At 43.8% G+C, this 22,832-nt stretch overlaps 2 protein-coding genes and 1 long non-coding RNA gene across 4 annotated transcripts; 2 read left to right on the top strand and 1 right to left on the bottom strand.

Moving 5' to 3' along the window:
* The first annotated feature begins 950 nt into the window (after window positions 1–950).
* agtrap (angiotensin II receptor-associated protein) lies at window positions 951–8,917 on the top strand. 2 transcript variants are annotated; one of them, XM_029430637.1, is made up of 5 exons: window positions 951–1,119; window positions 2,059–2,093; window positions 2,431–2,539; window positions 3,975–4,185; window positions 6,826–7,898. In XM_029430637.1, exons 1-5 carry the CDS (start codon window positions 1,036–1,038, stop codon window positions 6,897–6,899), a joined length of 513 nt encoding a protein of 170 aa, XP_029286497.1. In that variant the 5' UTR covers window positions 951–1,035; the 3' UTR covers window positions 6,900–7,898. The 2 variants fall into 2 exon arrangements, with proteins under 2 accessions (XP_029286497.1, XP_029286496.1); XM_029430636.1 differs by lacking the exon at window positions 6,826–7,898 and adding an exon at window positions 8,058–8,917 and having other exon boundaries at window positions 957–1,119.
* Window positions 8,918–16,880: 7,963 nt separating this feature from the next.
* Window positions 16,881–17,777, bottom strand: LOC115007753 (uncharacterized). The gene is made up of 3 exons (XR_003832227.1): window positions 17,640–17,777; window positions 17,240–17,384; window positions 16,881–16,958 (listed from the first exon to the last, which is right to left on the bottom strand). It is a non-coding gene; the product is annotated as an uncharacterized LOC115007753 (long non-coding RNA).
* A 514-nt stretch (window positions 17,778–18,291) lies between these two features.
* On the top strand, window positions 18,292–20,082 carry zpr1 (ZPR1 zinc finger). The gene has a single exon (XM_029432819.1). It carries the CDS (start codon window positions 18,501–18,503, stop codon window positions 19,842–19,844), a length of 1,344 nt encoding a protein of 447 aa, XP_029288679.1. The 5' UTR covers window positions 18,292–18,500; the 3' UTR covers window positions 19,845–20,082.
* The last annotated feature ends 2,750 nt before the right edge of the window (window positions 20,083–22,832 follow it).

Below are 22,832 nucleotides of genomic sequence, written 5' to 3'. Positions count from 1 at the left end.
CCAATTTAAATGTTTCTTTTGAAATTAACATTACAGATGATGAAGAGGTACACGGTCTAAATATTATTTTAGAGACTTTTCTAACTTGTTAATATCAAAAATGATGTCTGACTGGTTGCATAGATTTAAAGGTATTTAATATAAATACAAATAACTGCCTTTGATTGTATCAGAAGCCTCCACGAGTCACAGTGAGACTCTTCAAATCATCACACTGCTGCTGAAGTGTATGCTATGCTATGTTATGCTATGCTATGCTATGCTGTGTTAAGTTATGCTGTGTTAAGTTATGCTATGCTATGCTGTGTTAAGTTATGCTATGCTATGCTGTGTTAAGTTATGCTATGCTATGCTGTGTTAAGTTATGCTATGCTATGTTATGCTATGCTATGCTATGCTGTGTTAAGTTATGCTGTGTTAAGTTATGCTATGCTATGTTATGCTATGCTATGCTATGCTGTGTTAAGTTATGCTGTGTTAAGTTATGCTATGCTATGTTATGCTATGCTATGCTATGCTGTGTTAAGTTATGCTGTGTTAAGTTATGCTATGCTATGCTGTGTTAAGTTATGCTATGCTATGTTATGCTATGCTATGCTATGCTGTGTTAAGTTATGCTGTGTTAAGTTATGCTATGCTATGCTTACTCAACTGACATGTTAAAATAGTGAAATAAACATAACAATATCCTCTAACTTTTAAATATACATTTTGTATTTTCTATCTTGTTATCTGTTATAGACACTCAGCAGTTTATTTTTTTATTTTTTTTATATTCAAGTAGACATGCTACATTCCTGATCATTCATAGTGAACCACTGGCTGTGATGCCCATGTGGTAAAAGCGGGAGCGGGAGGTGCGGGGGAGGGGGGGGTGCAGAGTGCATGGTGCAGGGGGGGGGGAGGGTGCCGAGTGCCGAGTCACATGGGAGGCAGTCAGGCTGCTGTCACATGGTTTGTGTTTGCAGGCTGATCTGAAGGAAGGAGGAGTTTTGGAAGAAGTTTGTGTGAGAAACAGTCGTGCAGCAGCTCTTCATGCAGCCTCCTCAACAAGTTGAAGCAGTGAAGCGGATAAAAGAAGATCTGCCCGTTATGGAAATCCCTGCCATAAATCTAAAGGTGAGTTTGCGGTTATTACTACATTGTTATGTTGGAAGTGTGTTTGTGTGCAGTGTTTTTATTTTCATCCGGGTGTTAAATGATGTGATGATGTCAACTTTGTTGCTCAAGTCTCTTTGGTAACCCCTCAGTGTGCCACACACACACGTCACAGTGAACTGGTGAAATGTATTAATGTTGCTGTTTATTTTGTGTTAATTGAGTCATTTAGGAGATGTATCCTCCAAAAATATGTTAATATGTTGAGACCACACAGGTATGCTGTCAGTGATGAGGCCTGGGGACAGTAAATCACATTATTGGATGTTATAAAACACAAACATTGTGATGAATCTGCTCAGAAAATATAAATGAACTCCATATACAGAGTACAGCTTTGACAAAGATCAAACACAAACTAATGCAGTGAATTTGCCACTGGAAGTTAAAATACTTCATCACATGAACCAAATAATATCCTGTCATTAATTTTTAAATTCAGTTTAAGACTTAATATTTAATTAGAGGCGGTGACTTTTCTGTAAGGAACATAAGTTAGCTGTTGCCCACATTAAATTAAATTAAATTAAATTATGCCTTGATACTATTTTTGTAAAAGGTTTAAAAGTAGTTTGAAAAACTCTTGTTCAAAGTTCAGTAACGTAAGACTTAAACATGTGATGTGAAAGTAATAAATAAGAAGATATGAAACTGTAAAGGACTCGCACTGTGATTTCTGACTCACTTCCAAATCCCAAAGATATTTGATTTACTCTGAAACTGAGGAGAAGCTGGAGCAACTGCATGTTTGGAGTTTTAGTTGATAAATTATTAATCGACTGAACGTTTGTAATTGTCCGTGGATTGCCTGAAGTGTCCTCGACCACAAGTAGAACACATATTAAAAAAAGATCCTTCACAATCCTATGTTTCTTTCTTGTCTTTTGTTGTCTGTCCCAGGCCATAGTACTGGTGCACTGGCTGCTTACAGTATGGTGAGTGTGAGCACAGGTTTCTTCACAAACCCGAGGAATTTCTCTCCTCTTCTGGCACAAACACACACACAAACACACACACGAACACACACAAACACACACGAACACACACGAACACACACGAACACACACGAACACACACGAACACACACGAACACACACAGATTGATTTACAGTCTTGATTCAGGCCTACTCTTTCACCTCCACGTCTCATACGTGTGTATTCCTCTTTTATGTTGCACTTGTACCTTCATCTGTACATTTTATTCTGTACTCTAAAAGTGCTTAAATTGTTACTATTCTTGATGTGTGTCGGTATGAACTGTGTGTTCTGCAGGGGCTGCATGGCGTGGCTGCCTCTCTCCTTTGCTTGGGGGAACTTCGGTGTTTTAGCTGTCGGAGTCTGGGCCATCGCACAGAGGGACTCGATCGATGCCGTGCTCATGGTGAGTCTTGATTCCTGCACGCAGGCTGCAAAGCTAACATCATGTGAGGCGTACAGGAGTCTAACTATAGGCACAGCCATGCGTATCTGTGCTAACCTATTTGTCTGTGGAATCTAGGACATCTGTGAGCATCCCTTTGACAAGAAAGAAGCTTCCTTTTGATTCGGCACAGAGCAGAGTAACCGTGGCTTTCATGGTGCCTGTTTCACACACATGTTTGAGACTGCTCTGTCGCTTTAGGTCAAGCTTCATTTAGATTTTAAATTGATCTAATGCAAAAATAAAGACTCACTATTTTAAGGCAAAATAGTTCCTGCACCAAATGACAAAAAAAGAGGAAAACATGGCTCATCTTTGAGGGAAATGAGTAAGATGAGTAAGATGAGTTGGCAGCAGACACACTGAGCTCTGCCACATTGCAGCCTCGCAGCTCTGCTACAGGAGACTTTATGCTCCTCGTAGTTTTGTTTGCATTGTTACACTCTCCGCTGGGTTTATCCCAGTAAAATGTTGAGCAGCTCGGTCAGCCACGTTGTCTAGTTTTAAAAACTTTACCCAGAAGTCATGGCAAGTCCTTTGAAAATAGTTAATTATCAAATATATGCACACATATGCAGTATACAAAGAAAATATCTCATATTAAAGATGCAATATTAGCATTTTTCTGATTTTGATAAAAGTGTGGTTTTGCATGTGATCTATAAATATAATATATTCTTTCCAGATTTCAAGACATAAGACCGATCAGAACAAACGATTTGTGCTACGAAAGAATTAAGATGTCCACTATTAGTTCAATCTGAACCGTAGTCTGTGTTTGTGTAACTGGCCCAGACTGCCGTGCCGGCTCTGAAGGTGTTACCTGCCAAACAAACACTCTGCAGCTGGAGGGTCAAGAGAGAAATAGCTGTCTACTGTCTCTTTCAATGACACCTTTGACAGTAATGGATTCTGACTGTCATTGCCTTTGGGAAGGAGCCACAGGGGAGCCTTTTACTCCACTTTAGTCCACTGGTCCTTCAGGAAATGCTGGCCAAAGTGGGAAAGGAAAGAATGAAATCACAGGATTCTTTGTGGTTCAACATTATTAATATTAATATTAACTCCAGGCTTCACTTTCTCAAGTGTCGCCATTTCAATGTCTCATTTATGGCTTTTGGGAAATGATGTCTCAGCCCATAATATGGATTTGGCTGTAAAATAAAGGCAACAGAGAAGCTGTGTTTTCTATCTTATTTATCGCATTTTTCATTCTTACTTCCTGGCACCACTTAATTTCCCCCTCTGAGATTTCTGACTTCATTTTCCATACACAATATGCTGCATGGAAACTTTCCCTGTGGTGTGTTGGCACTTCCATACTCACAGTAAGTCCAAAAGCCCGACGCTCCATCCATGTCCATTAAGACGTCTTTATCCTTTTGTTCTTCTCAAGTTTCTGATGGGGATGGTCGTGACGATATTGACCGACATCGTCCATTTTGGGATCTTTTACCCGCTGAATGACTTCGCAGCAGAGGGAGGAAGAAACGTATTTCGCTTCAGCGCAGGAATGGCCATCCTCAGCCTGCTGCTCAAACCTGCGTCCTGCTTCTTCGTCTACCAAATGTACCGCGAGCGTGGAGGAGATTACAACGTTAACTTTGGTAAGTGCTGCAAGATGAGTCAAGTACAAGTCCGTAGTTGCGAGTTTGCAGACATTTGAGGACGTGCAACCAAGAGCATGCACAGGTGTTACGCCCTGATAAAGATGGCAACAGGAATTTAAAACACTTCCAAAATTAAGATTCTTACAGCAGAAACTGAATTTATTATATAATAAGTCACCAAAATGTGATATAATTCCCTTTTGAGGAGCAGATGACACAGAAAATAACTCTCATTGAGCGAGTATCAAGTATCAAGTATCATTTCAGAACCACTGAAAAATATCTGAGGTTTCCCACCCAGCGTGTGAGGTATGGTGTGATGTGTCCAGAGGCGCTTTGAGATCCTCTCTATGTTGTTTTATGCCGTTTGTCATGAAAGGCCTGTCAAGAGCAGCACACTGGGGGAAGATTGTGCTAAACCACTGGCAGATGATCCCACAGTCAAACTAATTAGTTTCAGTCACAAGACTTTAAATACGGCAAAATATCTGAGCTGCAGTTCGGCCCGGGCAAGGAAATCATTTCTCCACGAGTTGTTTATAACATTTGTGTGTCATGCTGGCCACCAGTGTACGCTGCATGCAGGAACATATTAAAGCCATGCAGGCAGAAGAACTAATGATCTACACCAGAGTCTGTACCAGAGCGCCATGTTTGTGCACAGAAATAGATATTTTGTCATTGAGTGAGTGTGTGAATATATATAATTAAATAAATATATTTATATGTGTATATATATATTTAATTAAATATATATATATATATATATAGTTAATTATACATATTTAATTAAATATATATATTTAATCAAATATATATATTTAATTAAATAATCGTCTATTTATTAAATATATATAAAAGTTACTACAGATACAAACTTACTCACTTATATATATTTCCTTAAATCCTCATATTTTTATATATAGATATATATATATATATAATATAAATAATCTATATTTATATATATATATATATTTGATTATATCTATATATTTTAAATATCTCTATTTCTCTATATATCTCTATATCTATCTCCTCTAGATCTATATATCTATCCTAATCAATATATCTCTATTCTATCTATCTCTTATCTATATATATTGATTAAATATATTTGATTAAATATATATAACTTCTTGTGGGCAAACAAATGATAAGTACACTTCTTCCATCGACTGGTCAGGAGATACTCGAGATGTGTTCTGTGATTAACTGTGTGTGGCCATTGATTTGGCGACTTTGCTCTGCTGAGAGCTTTTCCATCAGAAACCCCACTGAGCTGTGACGTCTGCTGGACTCTTAAATCCTTGAAAATGGTACTCATGGCTTCATCTATATGGATTAACCAAACATGGTTGTATTCATCACTTGTAGTTTATGATTCGATGTTCGCAGTGCAAATGGATTCATACGAGAGCTTTGAGGTCGTGAGCTTTTCTTGCTTTCATAAAGAAAAGAAGAACAAAAATAAACCAGTTTAATTTAATATTAAGTGTCATACCACCAACTGAAATAGTAATGTATTACTCGACGCTCGGGGAAAAGTAATGAATTTTCTCCTGCATTGCGAGCAACACTGCAGTCTCCTGATTTGGAGGATAATTGAATGTTGATGAATCTGCTCTCTCTGTGGTTTTACTTTAACGTCACAGACACACAGCAGGTACATCCATTAGACTGTGATTGGCTGCGTGGTGACTAATGAATGCTGCTACTGTCAGTTTCAGACAATGTGTGTTTTAATTGCTGTCTGATTGCATAGCTGGCATTAACATGGTTCCCCGCTGCACCAAGCACTCTGAGAACCAGGCAATCATGTGCATGTGAGTGACTAGTTGATTGGCGGCACTCTTATGCTGCTTTAAATCACTCGGGGTTTATTATTTATATTTTATACAATGCGATAGAGGCTGTCAGACTAACTTTAAATTGACATTTCATTAAATACTTCCTCTGAACATTGTCTGCATGTCACGTCTGTCAGCCGATTCCTCCACATGCTGAAGCAGTGTGCATGAAGCTGTGTTCAGAGCAAGCAAACAACAAATAATGAATTAAACTGTGTGTTTGTCTGCTCTAATGTAAGCTACACACGTTAGCATGCCCAGCTAACTAGCTTAGTAACTACAGTAGAAAGTAACGTTATCCACTTTAGTTAGCTCATCGTTAGCTAAACACATTGTTTTGTGGGGTTAGGGTTAGCACATTCACTGTGTAGTATTCCCCCCACAGTCATCCCTATGTTCTTTATATAAACTAGCATTGTAGTAGATTGGTAAAGGCTTAACTCAGACAAAGGAAGATGGATGTTTCAAATGCAATAGTTGGTCAAACTCGACAGGCGGTAACTGAGGGAGGGCGGGGCTTAGCAAACTGTTAATTTCCTACAGTGCATTTCCCCTAAATACTCTCAGCTGGCTTGTTGTCACACAACCAACTAAAGTGAAATCCTTGTGTAAGAATGAGTCAACGCCACATTTCCCTGTTCTGTTCTCGCATGTCGTCATTCCCACCCTCAGTCCGCTTGCTGTCACACTTCTTGTCATGTGAACATTTTGTGTTGTCATTATTTCCTGTTATGACTGTTTGTCTTGTGTCTCTTCTCTTCTCCACTGCTGACCTTTGACCTCTCAGACTTAGAGACCTCTGTGGACAGTCGATGCACCACGGATAGTGCTGACAGTGCCTTTATTGGCCGCCGCTATTGATTCCCGGCTTCTTCCTTTTTACTTATTCTCTTCTCCAATCATCCTCTTCCGTCCTCTCCCACACAGGAAGTAAGATTTACAAATCAGGCTGCAGGACAAAACACTTTCCCAATTATTATCTTGTTAATGTTCTGTTGTCCATCTTTCTCTATTTATAATTATTTATATTAATTCATCTGTCAGTCCTCCTCAGTACCCCCCCCCCCACACCCCCCCATATCTGTGTGTGTCACTCCAGTGTGTTTGTATCCTGTTGTATTATATGTGTTTATATGTTTCTGAAAGTTTGCACATGTATTATTCATATTACTCTCCAGACGCCTCATTTGTGTTTGTGTATTCTGTTTGCATATATTTAAAGCAGAGCTGCATGATGGTGCACAAATAAGCCTAATTAAAAAGTTATAATAGACAATGAATGTGTTTTTGAAATGCACACAGAGTGAGTTATTGAAGGTCTTCTTTTAGTATTTTTATGCTTTTAAATAAAATAACATTATAAACTCCACAGTTGTGAAGTATAAGTACAATTAATATATCATTTTGCAAATCATCCACACCCTCTGGAATGAAAGTGCTTGTTTGATTAGCATAAATATGTGCGTGTTTGTCACAGTTATAGGACTGTGGGTGAGCCGGTCTTTGAACCTCCACTTTGTTATTCTGGCTGTTTGCTTCAGAGGATCATAGGGAGTCCTTTCAGTCTTCAGTTCATTCATCATGAAGTGTAAAGCACCAAGGAACTTGCATGCACTGGTTTTGCATTGTCTACACGTATTAGAAGAGATTTATTTTTAAGGCTCATTTTCAGATCATTGATGGCGGCCGGTTCTTGTGGTCAATTCATCTTTAATCAGCCGCAGAACAAGCAGATAGTCAGACAGTAGTGGATGTAAGAGGAGACGGCGACACTCACACAGGGTTTTAGACTGTGTGTGTGTGTGTGTGTGTGTGTGTGTGTGTGTGTGTGGGTGTGTGTGTGTGTGTGTGAAAAAAAATCAACAAAAGAAGTTAAAGTTTTTTAAGGATTCCTTGCAACATGATTAGGGGCAGTGTTTCTAAGCAGATGTGATTATGAATAAAATATTTGCATGGCAGGGGGGTGTGTGTGTGTGTGTGTGTGTGTGTGTGTTGAAGACTTTTGGCTTGTCTCTGCAGGTTTCCCCTCTGTATCACGAAACAGAGAGGCCTACCAGTCCATTGACCAACAGGATGATCCTCCCCCTTCGGCGAACCCCTTCAACCAGGCCCAGGACATTAAACCTGCAGTCCGCACGTACTGAGAGAAGCAGGCGGTGAACTCGGCAGTGTTTCTCCTCCTTTTCATGCAGCAGCACGGCGCTCCGGGGGGCTTTTACAATCGATTTCACATTTTGTTGCCGTGTTTTGTACAGTCGGTCTGCTGCAGATTGCACTGACATCAAATTGAATAATTTATATTATGGTAAATCATCAGCTCTGTTTGGGCTTCAGAATGAAACGTGGCGTAATTAAAACACATTTTAAATGTTTTCTTCAAAGGTTGTAATGTGTTTTGCTGAGCTGGCACATCCCTGCTAAATAAATAGAGGAAACACTGCTACCACTCCCGTGCTGTGCTACTGTTACTGCCTACTATATTTAGTAGAGAGGCGTTGGAAGGAACTGTTGTCTGCAGCAGTTTTGTCCGTTTACTTTTTTCCAAGTGAGTCATTTTTACAAATGTCTCGCGTACAGACATGAAGAGTCTGTTTCTCTGTGTGATCTGTACATTAGTACATTCTCCTTGTATGTAATTATTGTTTTCCAATTACTCTTTTGCTACAAGGCAAACACAAGAGAACTGAATGTTCAATGTCGTGCTGCAGAAGCCACCTTGTGCCTTTTGAACAACTCAACAGAGCTGTGAAGTTACTGAGCAAGAAGGACACTTATCTTGATGCTGATCTATGCAATGTCCATATTAGGACTACTAATGTCTGTAACTAGGAACAATTTCATTAAAAAACTAAAGTTTCTTTGAGAAAAAACAAAAGAAATATGAAGATTTTTGTAAGAATTTAAGTTTCAAACCATTTAACATGACATTTAAGTTCTTGTCATGAAAGTGAAGGGAGTGTAAGACTTGTTTGTTTGCAGCCTGTGATGCTGTTGATCTGATTAACGGCAGATACGAGACGTCACAAATGTTACATGAAGGGTTTGAAACGTTGAACGCAGCAGCACAGAGATTCATTCAACACTGAATAAAGTGTGTAAATTACACAGTTGTGACGGCGGTTAGAGCGTGGCGGACACTGCGGCTGCAGGGTGGATTTTCCGAACTGATTGCATCATTTAGATTTTTTATTTTTTTTTCAATTTGGAGTTCCTGTTTTGAAATGATGATGACTTACATGACATAAGCGGAAAGTGGTTAGTAACACTGTTAGGAACACTGTGGGCGTGAAATGACAATTCACAAGGATCTTAAATTAAACCAAACTGTGTCCTGTGATTACTGAAATATATTTTACTATGAAAAAGTAAAGCTTGAACAATTTCTCTTATTTTGATTGGCTGAAAATACCTACAAACGACATACCCAAAGTAAATTGAAAGCTGCTCTTCAACCATTTGCACCAGCTGCATGATTTTGGTCTCATTCAAAAGATAACTCTCGTTTTGTTCTTGCAAAACAGTGAAGAATCACTCCAAGTGCTTCTGGCACTGAGTAATAGTGGTCTGAATACACTGAATTTGAAGAAAATACACTCTTTGTTGAAAAAAATGTCTGAAGATGGGTATAGCTGGTAGTCCCGAGCTGAAATACACAATAGAAACATAGTGTTATCAAGTTCACCACCAAATTTCAGTTAAAAATTATAAAAACACCAGGCGTACACCAACTGTGCAATATGTACATGTACATGTACATGTACATATTATATTTATAAATAAATATTATTTTTATTTATTTATAAATAACTATTAGATACCCATATTCCTGTTAGTAGTAATCACACAGAGTAAGTGAAGTATAAACACATTTGTTTCTAATATTTTATGTTTTTTTGTATTTTTTTTCTGTACAATAAATAATACATTTTATTTTGAAAAAACAAACCATGGGAAGTGACACATCTAACGAAAGAGGCGCTCGTTTTCTTTACGATGCGCGCGCCACCAGGACGCTGAGCTGGTCCAGGGTCAGTTTGTAACAAAAGAAGTGGGTGGGCACTTTCTTATCAAGTTGACACTCATTGGCTCATGAAGGTTGTAAAAGACCCATCGAAGCTCCGATTGGCTCAAATGAAGTGTCAATCTAACGCTGAGAGCCCGCGCTAAAACCAGGACGTGTCTGAATCGTGATGAGAGCACGAGATATTAAGTTATGACTGTTTATGATCACACAATGTACAAATCGATCAGCTGATTTCACAGATTGCAACACCTGTTCATGGATTTTTATCGATGTGACGATGTTCACAGTGGATATCTTTTTCCCGGAGACGAACGTGTGGACCTCTGGCAATGCCTTAGGAGCGTCCTTTTCAACATATTGCTAAAAAGAGGATATTTATGAGGCTTTATAGGTAAGTGGGCTCAAAGTTATGATTTTGATTTTGAGTGTACTTGCTAGTTTGAGGAGCTGATTGTACCGCTGTTGTGATTTTCATCTCCATATTAAAATAGACAGATTCTAAGCTTTCCAAAAAAAAATATAAAATGTACATGTACAGGCGCAATAAAACTCCTGCTGGGCCCGCCGGCGGGCCCGTACACGGGTAGAGGTTAAGTTATAAAATATCTAACATAACAAGAACATCTTCGTCCTGTGGGTATATCCTCGAACAAGGCAACTCAATGTCTCCTGCTCTGATGCATTATAAAGACACAGACTGTTCCTGCTACTGACGTCGAGTTAAGATTACAAGAGGAAGATGTGCGAGTGAAAGAGTGTTGGGTGGCAAAGGTGTGCGAGAAAAGGATGTTGCTTAACAAAAAAGAAAGTGGAGATGGGGAAATGGAGAAACGGAAAGGAAAGACGGTTTGCAGGAAAAAGGGTAACGAGAGAGCAGAGTACCCACAGAGTTCGGGAAAGCCGGCCGGCGGACATAGGGGCGGCTTAGACGAGGCGAGAAACTTGCCGATGAAAAGCCTCGCAGAGGAGGAGGAGACGAAGAGAGAGAGAGAAGAGAGGAGAGAGAGAGACAGGGAAGTGAGAAGAGAGGAGAAAAAGAGAGGAGAAGCAGGAGAGGAAGGCGAAAGTAGAGAAGAAGAAGAGGAGAAGAGAGGAGAACGGAGGAGAAGGAGAAGGAGGAGAGAGGAAGGAGGAGAAGAAGGAGAAGAACGGAGGACGGAAAAGAAGCGAAGGAGGGGAGGAGGAGAAGGAGAAAGACGAGGAGGCAGAAGACGAAAGGAGAAGGAGAAGAAGTGAGCGAAGAAGGGAAGACGAGCGAAGAAGGAGAGGACGACAGAAGAAAGAGGAGCGGGATAAAGGAGGAGGAGAAGGAGGAGGAGAAGAAGGAGAAGAGGGGAAGCAGGAGGAGGAGAGAAGAAGGAGGAGGAGAAGAGGAGGAAGAAGAAGAAGAAGGAGAAGAAAAGGAGAGAGAAAGGAGGAGGAGAAGGAGAGACGAAGAAGGGAGGAGGAGAGGGGGGCGGAGAGAAGGAGAAGAAGAAGAAGGCGGAGAAGAGCGAAGAGGAGGAGGAGGAGAGAAAGAAGGGAGAGGGGAGAGAAGGAGGGAGGAGAAGAACGGGGAGGAGAAGAAGGAGGAGAAGCGAGAAAGAAGGAGAAGAATCGGCAAAGAGGAGAGGAGGAGGAGCAGAAGGAGCGAGAGAAGAGAGAGAGAAGGAGGAGGAGGAGGAGAGGGGGAGGAGAAGAAGAAGAAGGAGGAGGGGGAGGAGGAGAAGGGAGAAGAAGGAGGAGAGGAAGAGAGGGAAGGAGGAGAAGGAGGAGAAGAAGAGACGGAAGAAGAAAACACGAAACGGAGAAAGAAGGAGAAGAAGAGAAAAAGGAGACGAGGAGAAGAAGGCGGAGAAGAAGGAGAAGAAGAAGAGGAGCAGAAGAGGAGTGAGAAGACGGAGGAGGAGAAGAAGGAGAAGGGAGGCGTAAGGAGAAGGAGAGGAAAAGAAGAGGGGGGAGGCGCAGAAGACAGGAGAAAGAGGAGCAGAACGGAGGAGCAGGAGGCGGAGAACGATAGGAGGAGTGAGGAGAGAGAAGAAGGAGGAGAAGAAGAAGGAGGGAAGAAGGAGGAGGAGAAGAAGGAGAAGGAGGAGAAGGAGAAGAAGAAGGAGGAGGAGCATGACAGAAGAAGAAGGAGAAGGCGGAGACGCCGAAGGCGGGAATGCAAGAAGGAGACGGCGAGAAGGAGAAGGAGGAAGAAGGACGAAGAAGCGAGGGAAGAAGGATAGGAGTAAGAGTAGGAGAAGAAGGCGGAGAAGAAGGAGAAGGACGAAGGATAAGAAGAGGAGGAGGAGAAGAGCTGGAGAAGAAGAAGGAGGAAGGAAGACAGGAGAAGCGGCCGGAAGGCAGCCAGGAGAAGCGAATGAAGGAGAGAGAGGCGAGAAGAGAAGCAGGAGGAGAAGAAGAAGAGGAGAAGAAGGAGGAGAGAAGACTGATGAAGGGAGAGAGACGGAGACTGCGAGGAGGAGGAGAAGACGAGGGGGAGGCAGCGAGAGAAGGAGGAGGAGAAGAAGGGAGAAGGCGGGGAAGAGGAGAAGAAGGAGAAGGAGGAGAATGAGGAGGCGAAAAGAGGGGGGAGAAGAAGAAGAGGAGGAGAAGAAGGAGGAGCGAAAGAAGTCGAGGAGAAGGAGAGGAATGAAGGAGGAGAGAAGAAGAAGGTAGAAGAAGAAGGAGGAGAAGAAGAAGAGAGAGAGGCGAAGGAGGAGAAGAAGGATGAAGGAGAGGAAGAAGGAGGCGAAGAAGAAGTGAGAAGAAGTAAGGCAGGAGAAGGAAGAAGGAGACAGAAGGAGGCGGAGAAGGACGAAGAAGAAGAAAGGGCGAAGGAGAAGAAGGAGAATGGAAGAAGGAGACAAGAAGAAGGAGCGAAAGGCGAAGACGAAGGAGGAGAACGAAGGAGAAGGAGGAGGAGAAGATAAGAAGACGGAGAAGAAGAAGGAGGAGGAGAAGAAGGAGAGAAGAAGGAGCTGAGAATGGAGAAGGAGAAGAAGGAGGAGGAAGAAGACTGAGAAGGAGAAGGAGGAGAGGAAGGAGCGAGGAGAAGAAGAAGGAGAGAGAAGAAAAGGGAGAAGAAGGAGAAGGCAGGAGTAGAGGAACGAAGGAGAAGGAGAAGAAGAGGAGAAGGAGAAGGAGGCGAAGGCGGCGGAGAAGACGGGAGAAGGAGAAGGAGAAGCAAGGAGGAGGAGACGTAAGGGGATAAGAAGGAGGAGAGTAAGGATAGGAGAATGAAGAAGGAGAAGGAGGAGGAGAAGGAGGAGAAGAAGAGGGGGGAGGAGGAGGAGAAGGAGGAGGAGGAGAAGGAGAGGAGAAGAAGGAGGAGAGCAGGGGGGAAGGAGGAGAGAAGTGAGGAAGGAGGATCAGAGGAGAGAGGAGAAAAGAGGGGGGAGAGAGAAGAGAGAAGGAGGAGAGAGGAGAAGGAGGAGAAGGAGGAGAGAAGAGAAGGGGAGAAAAGAAGGAGGAAGAAGGAAGAGAAAGAAGGAGGAGAAGAAGGGAGAGGAGAAGGAGACGGAGAAGGAGAGGGGAGGAAGAAGAGAGAAGGGAAGAAGGAGAAGAAGAGGAGGAGAGGGAAAAGGAGAAGGGAGAAGAAGGCAGAAGAAGAAGAAGAAGAAGGAGGAAGAAGAGAAGAGGAGAGAAGAGGAGAGAAGAAGGAGGAGAAAAAGATGAGAAGGAGGAGAAGAAGAAGGAGGAGGAGAGGAGGAAGAGGAGGAGAGGAGGAGAAGAAGAGGAGGAGAAGGAGAAGGAGAGGAGAAGAGAGGAGGAGGAGGAAAAGGAGAGAGAAGAGGAGAAGAGGAGAGGAGAGAGGAAGGAGAGAAGGAGAAGAAGAGGAGGAGAAGGAGAAGAAGAAGAAGGGAGAGAAGAAGGAGGAGAAGAGATAGAAGAAGGGGAGAAGAGAGGTAGAAGGAGGGAAGAGGAGAAGAGGAGAGAGGAGGGAGGAGAAGAAGGAGGGGAGGAGAGAGAGAAGGAGCGAAGAGGGAAGGAGTAGAAGGAGGAAGAAGGAGGAGAGAAGAAGAAGGAGGAGAAGAAGGAGAAGAAGGAGAAGAAGGAGGAGAGGAGGAGAAGGGAAGAAGAAGAAGGAGGACGGAGAAGAAGAAGGAGGAGAAAGAAGGAGAAGGAGGAGAGAGAAGGAGGAAGAAGAAGAAAAGGAGGAGCAGAAGGAGGAGAGCGAAGAGGAGAGAAGAAGAGAGAGAGAGGAGAGAAGAAGGAGGAGAAGGCGAAGAAGGGAGAAGAAGAAGAGAAGGGGAGAAGAAGGAAGGAGGAGAGAGAAGAAGGAGAAGATGGAGGGAAGGAGGAGGAGGGAAGAAGAAAGGAGAAGAAAGGAGAAAGAAGGAGGAAGGAAGAAGAAGGGAGGAGAAGAAAGGGAAGAAGGAGGAGAAGAAGGAGGAGAAGGAGAAGAAGAAGAGGAGACGAAGGAGAAGTAAGGCGGAGATAGGAGAAGAAGAATGAGGAGAAGGAGGAGAAGAAGGAGGTAGGCAGGACGGGACGGAGAGGAAGTCAGGCGCAAGAGAAGGAATAGGAGAAGAAGAAGCGAGGAGAAGAAGAAAGAGAAGAAGGAGAAGAGATGAGATGAGAGCGGATACGAGAGTAGGAGAAGGATCAGAAGAGTCGTAGGCTGGAGTCATAATTATTAGGCCGGAAGACGGAGGAAAGAATTCGTCTTCTCCAGATGTACTCTTCTTCCTCCTCCTTCTTCTCCTCCTCCTCCTCCTCCTCCTCCTCCTCCTCCTCCTTCTTCTATGTATCTTTTATGTATTGCATGCATCTTCCCACATGCCACATGTTCCGCTCCACTGAGCATATTCACGGAGCCAAACATCTTCATCCTCTTCAATGAGAAGAACTTTCCAAAACTCAGCACTTCATTTGAAACGACAGAGATGTTGGCAGCATGACACATCTCCATGTTTGTCTCCGTGCAACATATAACGGAGTAATGAGAGTGATAACGCTGCGTGCACCTGGAATGTAAAAACACCTGATTTCCATATTTCACCCAAACCCAAAGTGAAAACAAGTGTTCCTCAGTAATCTACATAAAGTATTGAAGTCGTGCAGTCGAGGTTCCTGCTCCCTGATGGATTACATTATTGCGAAACAGTAACTCCGGTGAGCTTGAATGGTCTATTGTCCTCAACTGTGCAGGCGGTGGAGCCGAGAGTCCTTGAGGTAAGAGCCTCGCCATTTGTTTGAGTGTGTAGTAGCGCCTCGCGGGCCTCTTTAGAAAGCATGAATGGAAATTCTATTACTGCTGCGGCAACAGCGACAATCTCGCACACTTTCATATGCATAAACACAACATTGTGCCGCACCAGCTGCACGTTCAACACCTCAGAGTACCTCTTTTTTTAAACATGTAAACATGAGCTGCGATCCAAAAGCACTAAAGCTGCCATGTTGTGTTACTGGGAGACAGACGGAAGAACTAGCAACCTGCTCATCCTCCTGGGGGGCGGTGAACAGTGATGATTTCAAATTGTAGTTACATTTCATTGCAGGAGATGCAGCAGAATAAATAAACACGTTTAGGCAGAAATTGTTTAGTTTAGTATTAGATTAGTTTGACTCCTTGCAGTGAAATTAAAGAGGGGAGGGGAGGGGAGGAGAGGAGAGGAGAGGAGAGGGGAGGAGAGGAGAGGAGAGGAGAGGAGGGGAGGAGGAGAGAGGAGAGGGGAGGGGAGGAGAGGAGGAGGGGAGGAGAGGAGAGGAGAGGAGGAGGGGAGGAGAAGAGAGGGGAGGGGAGGGGAGGGGAGGAGAGGAGAGGAGAGGAGAGGAGGGGAGGAGGAGAGAGGAGAGGGGAGGGGAGGGGAGGAGGACAGGAAAGGAGAGGAGAGGAGAGGAGGAGGAGAGGAGGGGAGGAGGAGAGGGGAGGAGGAGAGTATGAGAGGAGTGGAGGAGGAGAGGAGGGGAGGAGGAGGAGAGAGAGAGAGAGGAGAGGAGAGGAGGGGAGGAGGAGAGGAGGGGAGGAGAAGAGAGGAGAGGGGAGGGGAGGGGAGGAGAGGAGGACAGGAGAGGAAGAAAGGAGGAGTGGAGGAGAGGAGGACAGGAAAAGAGAGGAGAGGGGAGGAGAGGAGAGGAGAGGAGGGGAGGAGGGGAGGAGGGGAGAGGGGAGGGGAGAGGGGAGGAGAGGAGAGGAGAGGAGGGGAGGAGGAGAGGAGAGGAGAGGAGAGGAGGGGAGGAGGAGAGGAGGGGAGGAGGAGAGGAGGAGAGGAGGAGAGGAGAGGAGAGGAAGAAAGGAGGAGAGGAGAGGACAGGAGAGGAGAGGAGAGGAAGAAAGGAGGAGAGGAGAGGAGAGGAAGAAAGGAGGAGAGGGGAGAAAAGGAGAGGAGGAGAGGAGAGGACATGACAGTAGAGGAGAGGAGAGGAAGAAAGGAGGAGAGGAGGAGTGGAGGAGAGGGGAGAAAAGGAGAGGAGGAGAGGAGAGGAGGGGACAGGAGAGGAGAGGAAAAAAGAAGGAGAGGAGGAGTGGATGAGAGAGGAGAGTAGAGGGGAGAAAAGGAGAGGAGGAGAGGAGAGGAGGTGACAGGAGAGGAGAGGAAAAAAGGAGGAGAGGAGAGAAAATGAGAGGAGAGAACAGGAGAGGGGGAGAGGAGGGGACAGGAGAGGAGAGGAAAAAAAGAGAGGAGGAGAGGAGAGGAGAGAACAGGAGAGGAGAGGAGAGGAGGGGAGAGAAGGGGAGAGGAGAGGAGGAGAGAGGGGAGGGGAGAAACGGAGAGGAGGAGGGGACAGGAGAGGAGAGGAAAAAAAGAGGAGAGGAGAGAAAAGGAGAGGAGAGGAGAGGAGGAGGAGAGGAGAGGAGAGAAAGGGAGAGGAGGAGAGGAGGAGCTTCTGCTTTACTCACACTTGCATGTCTCTGAAGCACTTGATGCAGAGCATAGACTTGTTCTCAGTTGAGAACAGGATGTAGGGCTCCTCGTGGAGAGCTGTGAAGACAAGACGTCTTTTAACTTCAGCACACGGGAGTGTGAGAAACAAACTATTCTGTGTTTCCAATGAGCAGGTTTGTGAAATACAAATACAAGAGGTGTGAGAATATAAACACAGGCTGGCTGATACAAATCTATCACTAAATGTTAACCTTGTGCCTTTCATACTACTGTGGGAAGTCGAGCAGAGCACAGACGGGACGACATGCTTCTACGCTGGAGTAATAAAGCCGCGTTGGCCTGTTATTCTTCTGGAGTAAATTACAGGTGGCACTCACAGCACTTCCTGTGTTTGGCTCTGGAGCGTTTGGCCAGGGATACAATCTCATGGTGGGAAAACATTCTGGCCTTGTGAGTCAACTCCCTGCAGGTGCTGCAAAGTGGCTGGCTACAAGTGTTACAGTAGTACATCCCCCCTGCGTCCTGTAAGGAGAGACGAAAGCAAAGGCAAAAATGCAATTGATAGAAAAAGTGGAAAGATGCTTACGTCATTTTATATTGTTTAAAGCAACACAAGGCAATATTTGATACAGATAAAGAATACACTAGTTTCAAAGCTATGTGTGCAGTTGTAACTCTGACTTGAAGAGCAGTGTCATGCCTGTGTTCAATGTCTGTCATGTTATCATGTCACTGCTTCTGGGTGATATTGATGTGGATCTGTCTGTCAATTCGTACCTGTTTGTTACTCTCCTGGTCACAGTTGGCACACTGCACCGGCTCCTCAGCGTCCGCGTTGTTGTCGACCAGGAACTTCAGCAGACGGTCCTCTGGCGGGAGGGAGCTATTCCCTTTTAATAAGGATGGATAACTGTGGCAAAGAGAGATATTCAGACAATCTGAGAAATATCATGACATTTATCACTAAATATTAGATTTTAATATGAAGAATTTAAACAAAAAACACAAGCAACCTCAAGTATAACAAAATCCATCCAACAATAGAGCATCCCAACTGAACATTTTCCACATATGTATGAAAAGGGGCACACAAATATTTTCTGCTTCTTAAAAGGCAACGCAAGTTTGAATTCACAATTCAAATCTGTACATAAAATATATAATGGCGTTAGGAAAATATATAAAATGTAAGTAGAAAAATAAAATAGAAGATACAAATATGCTACAATTGAATAAAGTAGAAACAAGGATAATATATGCACATATAAATATTTGTGTTCATGTGTATATGTATGTATGAATGTGTAGCGTATATATGTTAACAGGAAGTAATGTTTTTTCCTAATTATTGTAAACACCTGAATGAAACACCTGAATTTCCCTCGGGATAAATAAAGTATCTATCATCTCTCTATGATTGCCCTGTGTGCAGTTCCGCAGAAAACCTGAGGGGGCAGCAGTGAGCTCAACTGCACATCCACCGTAGAAGAAGAGAATGCGGAAGAGAACTAATACTCGTAATACAATCTAACATGCGCTTGTTTGGGTGACGCTTTACGGACTGTCAGAGAATATTCCAGCAAGATACACGACTGAACGAAGAGTTTCTCCACCGAGGGAAACATATCGACGTTAAACATGTCTGTTATTTCCGAGGAGAAAGTGCGAGGTGAGAACCTTTTCAAGGAAATCAGCGCAGACGGCGAAGACTGGCTGCCCACTGAGATCGAGAGTATGTGTATGAACTGCCACCTGAACGGTATGACACGTTTACTTCTCACCAAAATACCATTCTTCAGAGAAATCATCGTGAGCTCTTTCAGCTGCGATAACTGCAGCTGGTCAAACACGGAAATCCAGTCTGCAGGCCGGATTCAGGACCAAGGCATCTGTTACACCCTGAAAGTCAAAACAAAGCAGGACTTGGACAGGGAGGTTGTGAAAGCAGACAGTGCGACTACCAGGATTCCTGAGTTGGATTTTGAAATCCCTCCCTTCACCCAGAAAGGTGCACTTTCTACTATCGAGGGTCTCTTGGACCGAGCAGCTGCAGGGCTGGAGCAAGACCAACCTGTCAGGCGAGTGACTAACCCCGAGGTGGCTGAGCAAATAGCAGAGTTCATCCAGAAGCTGATGAAGTTAAAAGAGATTGAAAGCGAATTCACTCTGGTGATTGAGGATCCATCTGGCAACAGTTTTGTTGAAAACCCATTTGCCCCTCAAAAAGATGAGGCGCTCACTGTGTCCATGTTCAACCGGACGATCCAGCAGGACATGCAGCTGGGGCTGAGGGCCGAGGATGATTTTGATGATGATGAGGAGGAGGAACCGGCTGGTAACGACATAGAAACCATGAAAAATGAGGTTTTGGCTTTTAAAACCAACTGCCCTGAATGCAACGCACCGGCCTCAACCAACATGAAGATCGTGGAGATCCCTCACTTCAAGGAGGTCATCATCATGGCTACTAACTGCGACAGCTGTGGCCATCGGACCAACGAGGTGAAGTCAGGTGGAGCCACAGAGGAGATGGGCACCAGAATCACCCTGCGCATCACCGACTCTTCAGACATGAGCCGAGATGTGCTCAAGTCAGATACGTGCTTCGTCAACATCCCGGAGCTGGAGTTCGAGCTGGGGATGGCGGCTGTGGGTGGGAAGTTCACCACTCTGGAGGGGCTGCTTACAGACATCAAAAACCTGATAGTCTCCAAAAACCCCTTCATCTGCGGCGACAGTAGCACCTCAGACCGGCTGCAGAAGCTGAAAGCGTTTGGGGAGAAGATAGATCAAATTATAGCTGGAGAAATGACCGTCCACATCGTCCTGGACGACCCGGCAGGGAACAGCTACATGCAGAATGTGTACGCCCCGGATCCAGATCCTGAAATAACCACTGAGAAGTACACCCGCACGTTTGAGCAGAATGACGACCTCGGACTGAATGACATGAAGACTGGTAGCTATCAAGATGACAAATGAACCGCCAGCAACTAAATGACCCAGCGTTATTACATCGCTCACATATTTTCTTCCATTTTCTTTACAGGTCATTTCATACATTTTAAGTAAATACTCCATATACTGGTCGTTTCCATCGGTGTATTATTCAGTGGGAGAAGTTCTAAGTTGTCTAAATGTACAGGGAAAATAAACTAAACGTCAGTATCATGATTTGTAAATCACACGGATGCTGTTATTAAAGATATATATCCTTTAACTCATGTTTATTGCATTCTTGTGGCGTTCCAGAAGATGGCGCTCTGTTGTCTCTGAAAATGTTTTTTTTTCTCTCTGAGCACTACGCACTTATTTTTATACACCTGTAAGCATGACATCATCTAAATAAAGTGTGATATAAAGTGATAGTTTGCTCTTTGACTTGGCAGATGCAACGTTTCTGATTCTCTGCACTGGTCTGAGGAACAGCCAGAATGTATACTGCGCTGTGAACACAGATTACAGTCTGGCTGCTGCTTCTCTACATGACACTTTATACACCATCATTTTAGTATAATTATTTATTCTGCAACAACTGTGTACTTCCTTCATCGGTTAATAATTAATCATTTTGTTGCCAGTATAATTCCCCAAAGCTCAAGGTGGCATCTTCAAATTCCTTCTTTTATCCACCATCAATCCAAAACACAAACAATATTCAACATAATTAAGTTTTGAGGGGAAAACTAAACTGTTTAGTTAATTAAAAATGAATCTTCACATTTGAGAGGTGGGCTTGAAAAACAGAAATGATTAATTGACTTTCTAAATCGTTGCCAACTCATTTTCTCTTCCTGATTCTTGTTAACCCAAAATGTTTGTTTGTTTTTAAATCCTGCACATTAATCAGCAGGTAGAACTGTGACCAGTTTCTGCTGCATTAACATTTGCACAGGCCTGTTTGACTGAACCAGAAGGCTGTTTACCTCATTTTGATTCAGCTGCTGTGATGCTAATGTTCCCGCTGTGCATGTTTTATCTCGTTTTCATAGCAACGGGGATCTATTGTGTTCTACTAATAGCAGAGTAGTGAATTCTTAGATTACGGTTATTGAGTGAGCAGCTGTTACACTGCTGATGGAAATAGCTGCGGCCCTGTAGCCTGAGCCCAGACAGCAGAGCCCTGTAGCCTGAGCCCTGTAGCCTGAGCCCAGACAGCAGAGCCCTGTAGCCTGAGCCCAGACAGCAGAGCCCACGGGGTTATTTACATAGAAAACCAATGATTGCCTGGATTTTCTTTTCTCAGGACCTTGTGCTATGAAATAAAGCACAGCTGACTAGGTCACATGATCTACCTCAACAGCTCATATCAAACAGCTGATAAATGTGCCTCAGGTTCAGCCGTAGCTTCTTTAGGTCATTTTATAATTCTAGTTAATTCACAACAATTAGCTCATAGTATAGTGTCGACATGTGGAAAGAATCTGATTTTGAATTCAAACATATATAGCCTCAACAGAAAGCCTATTTTAGGAGCGGGTGGATCTAGCTGTGACCGAGCAGAATCACAACCCAGGAGCTGCCCATCAGGGATGATGTTGCGGTTCTCAGTGTGACTAACATTAGTTTCTCATTGACTCTGCTCTGTAGTATTGTGCACCATTTACTGTGGGCGTCCGCCGTGTGTGCTCTCTGATTGCCCCTTGATTTAGTTTTCTTTTTTTAACGTGTATGTTTTTTTATTTTGCATGCAAATGAATGAATCAAATCAACAAAACTGTATATAAAGGGACATGAGACGAGCAGGTGAGGCTAATGCAGAGACAGAGAACTCATCCTCGTTTAATTCTCTGCATTCACACACAAGAGGACTCTAAAAAAATAATCTAGGTCACATTGTTTCTGACGCAGTAGAAAAGATTGCTGTTATAATCACGTTGCAGTAAACGTCCTTTTCTATACATCCCTGAGTGCTTTGATGGGGGAAAGTTAGTACTGCAGACATGAAGGTGACTAGTAACCATGAGTCACTCCTAATACGGGATGAAATGGATTGGTATCATGTGACTGCTCTTGATTGCCCAAAGCTGCTGGCACTGGTGCCAAATACCAGTATGCTTTGTTTGCTGTGTGACTGGTCTTAGAGGAACTTGCTGGCCCTATTGACCGCTGGGGACGAGGACTAAATGAGAGACCGGGATGACCCTGCAGCTGCTCCAGCCACTCAGGCCTGCCCTGCCCAGACCAGGCCAGCAATGGGCCACTGAGCAGCCGCCTAAAACCAGAGAGACTTGATGCTCTCTGAAACCAATGGGATTCGCCTCAAATCTCCTGCACGAACCAAACCAATGTACTAATCAACTTATGTGGAACGAATCCCTTTGAGCGACGCTGCCCAAAACTGGAGCCTGTGGGAAGAATTTGTTTTTTTATACACAAGTGTTTGACCCTACAGGGGATTCACTAATTGAAACAGCTTAATCGTGTTTGAGCAGCTTGAGATCACCTGCTCATTACTCAGCGTCACAATATCTCCGGTTTGTTTGGGGATTTATGGCTGAGTGTGATATCCAGGCTCGGGTATCCGACGCAGATGAAACACGGTGTCCGTTTTTAGTTTAAACCTTCGTATCTATGAGGGATTTTTCTCCCCCTTGTTGCATACATATAAAACAGGAAGTTTTCCTTGGAAAGTGTGGAGAAAAACCAGGTTTATCATTGCTTTCAAGATCGATAATCTAAATTGGCCCTGATCAACCTCCCAGTGCTTTCTCTTACCCACAGAGGGGGCAGCTGAGACGGTTGTCATTAGTCCGGCCTCGCAGGCAGCGGGCACAGAAGATGTGGTAGCAGTCCAACAAACACGGGGACTGGTACTGCTCATGGCACAGGTGACACATCAGGGGATGGACAATAGTACAGTCCACATTACACAGGTTATCCAAGTTGGTGAAGATTCCTCCTGCCATCTGCAAACAGAGTGAATAATGAAACACTGTGAGAATATCACTTGATTGACAAGTTTCAAAA

Source organism: Cottoperca gobio, chromosome 5 (genome assembly GCF_900634415.1).
Source record: "Cottoperca gobio chromosome 5, fCotGob3.1, whole genome shotgun sequence".
In the NCBI taxonomy this organism is placed as follows: Eukaryota; Metazoa; Chordata; class Actinopteri; order Perciformes; family Bovichtidae; genus Cottoperca; species Cottoperca gobio.
The sequence above is the reverse complement of the archived record's forward strand: the minus strand, read 5'-3'. Positions and strand labels throughout refer to the sequence as shown.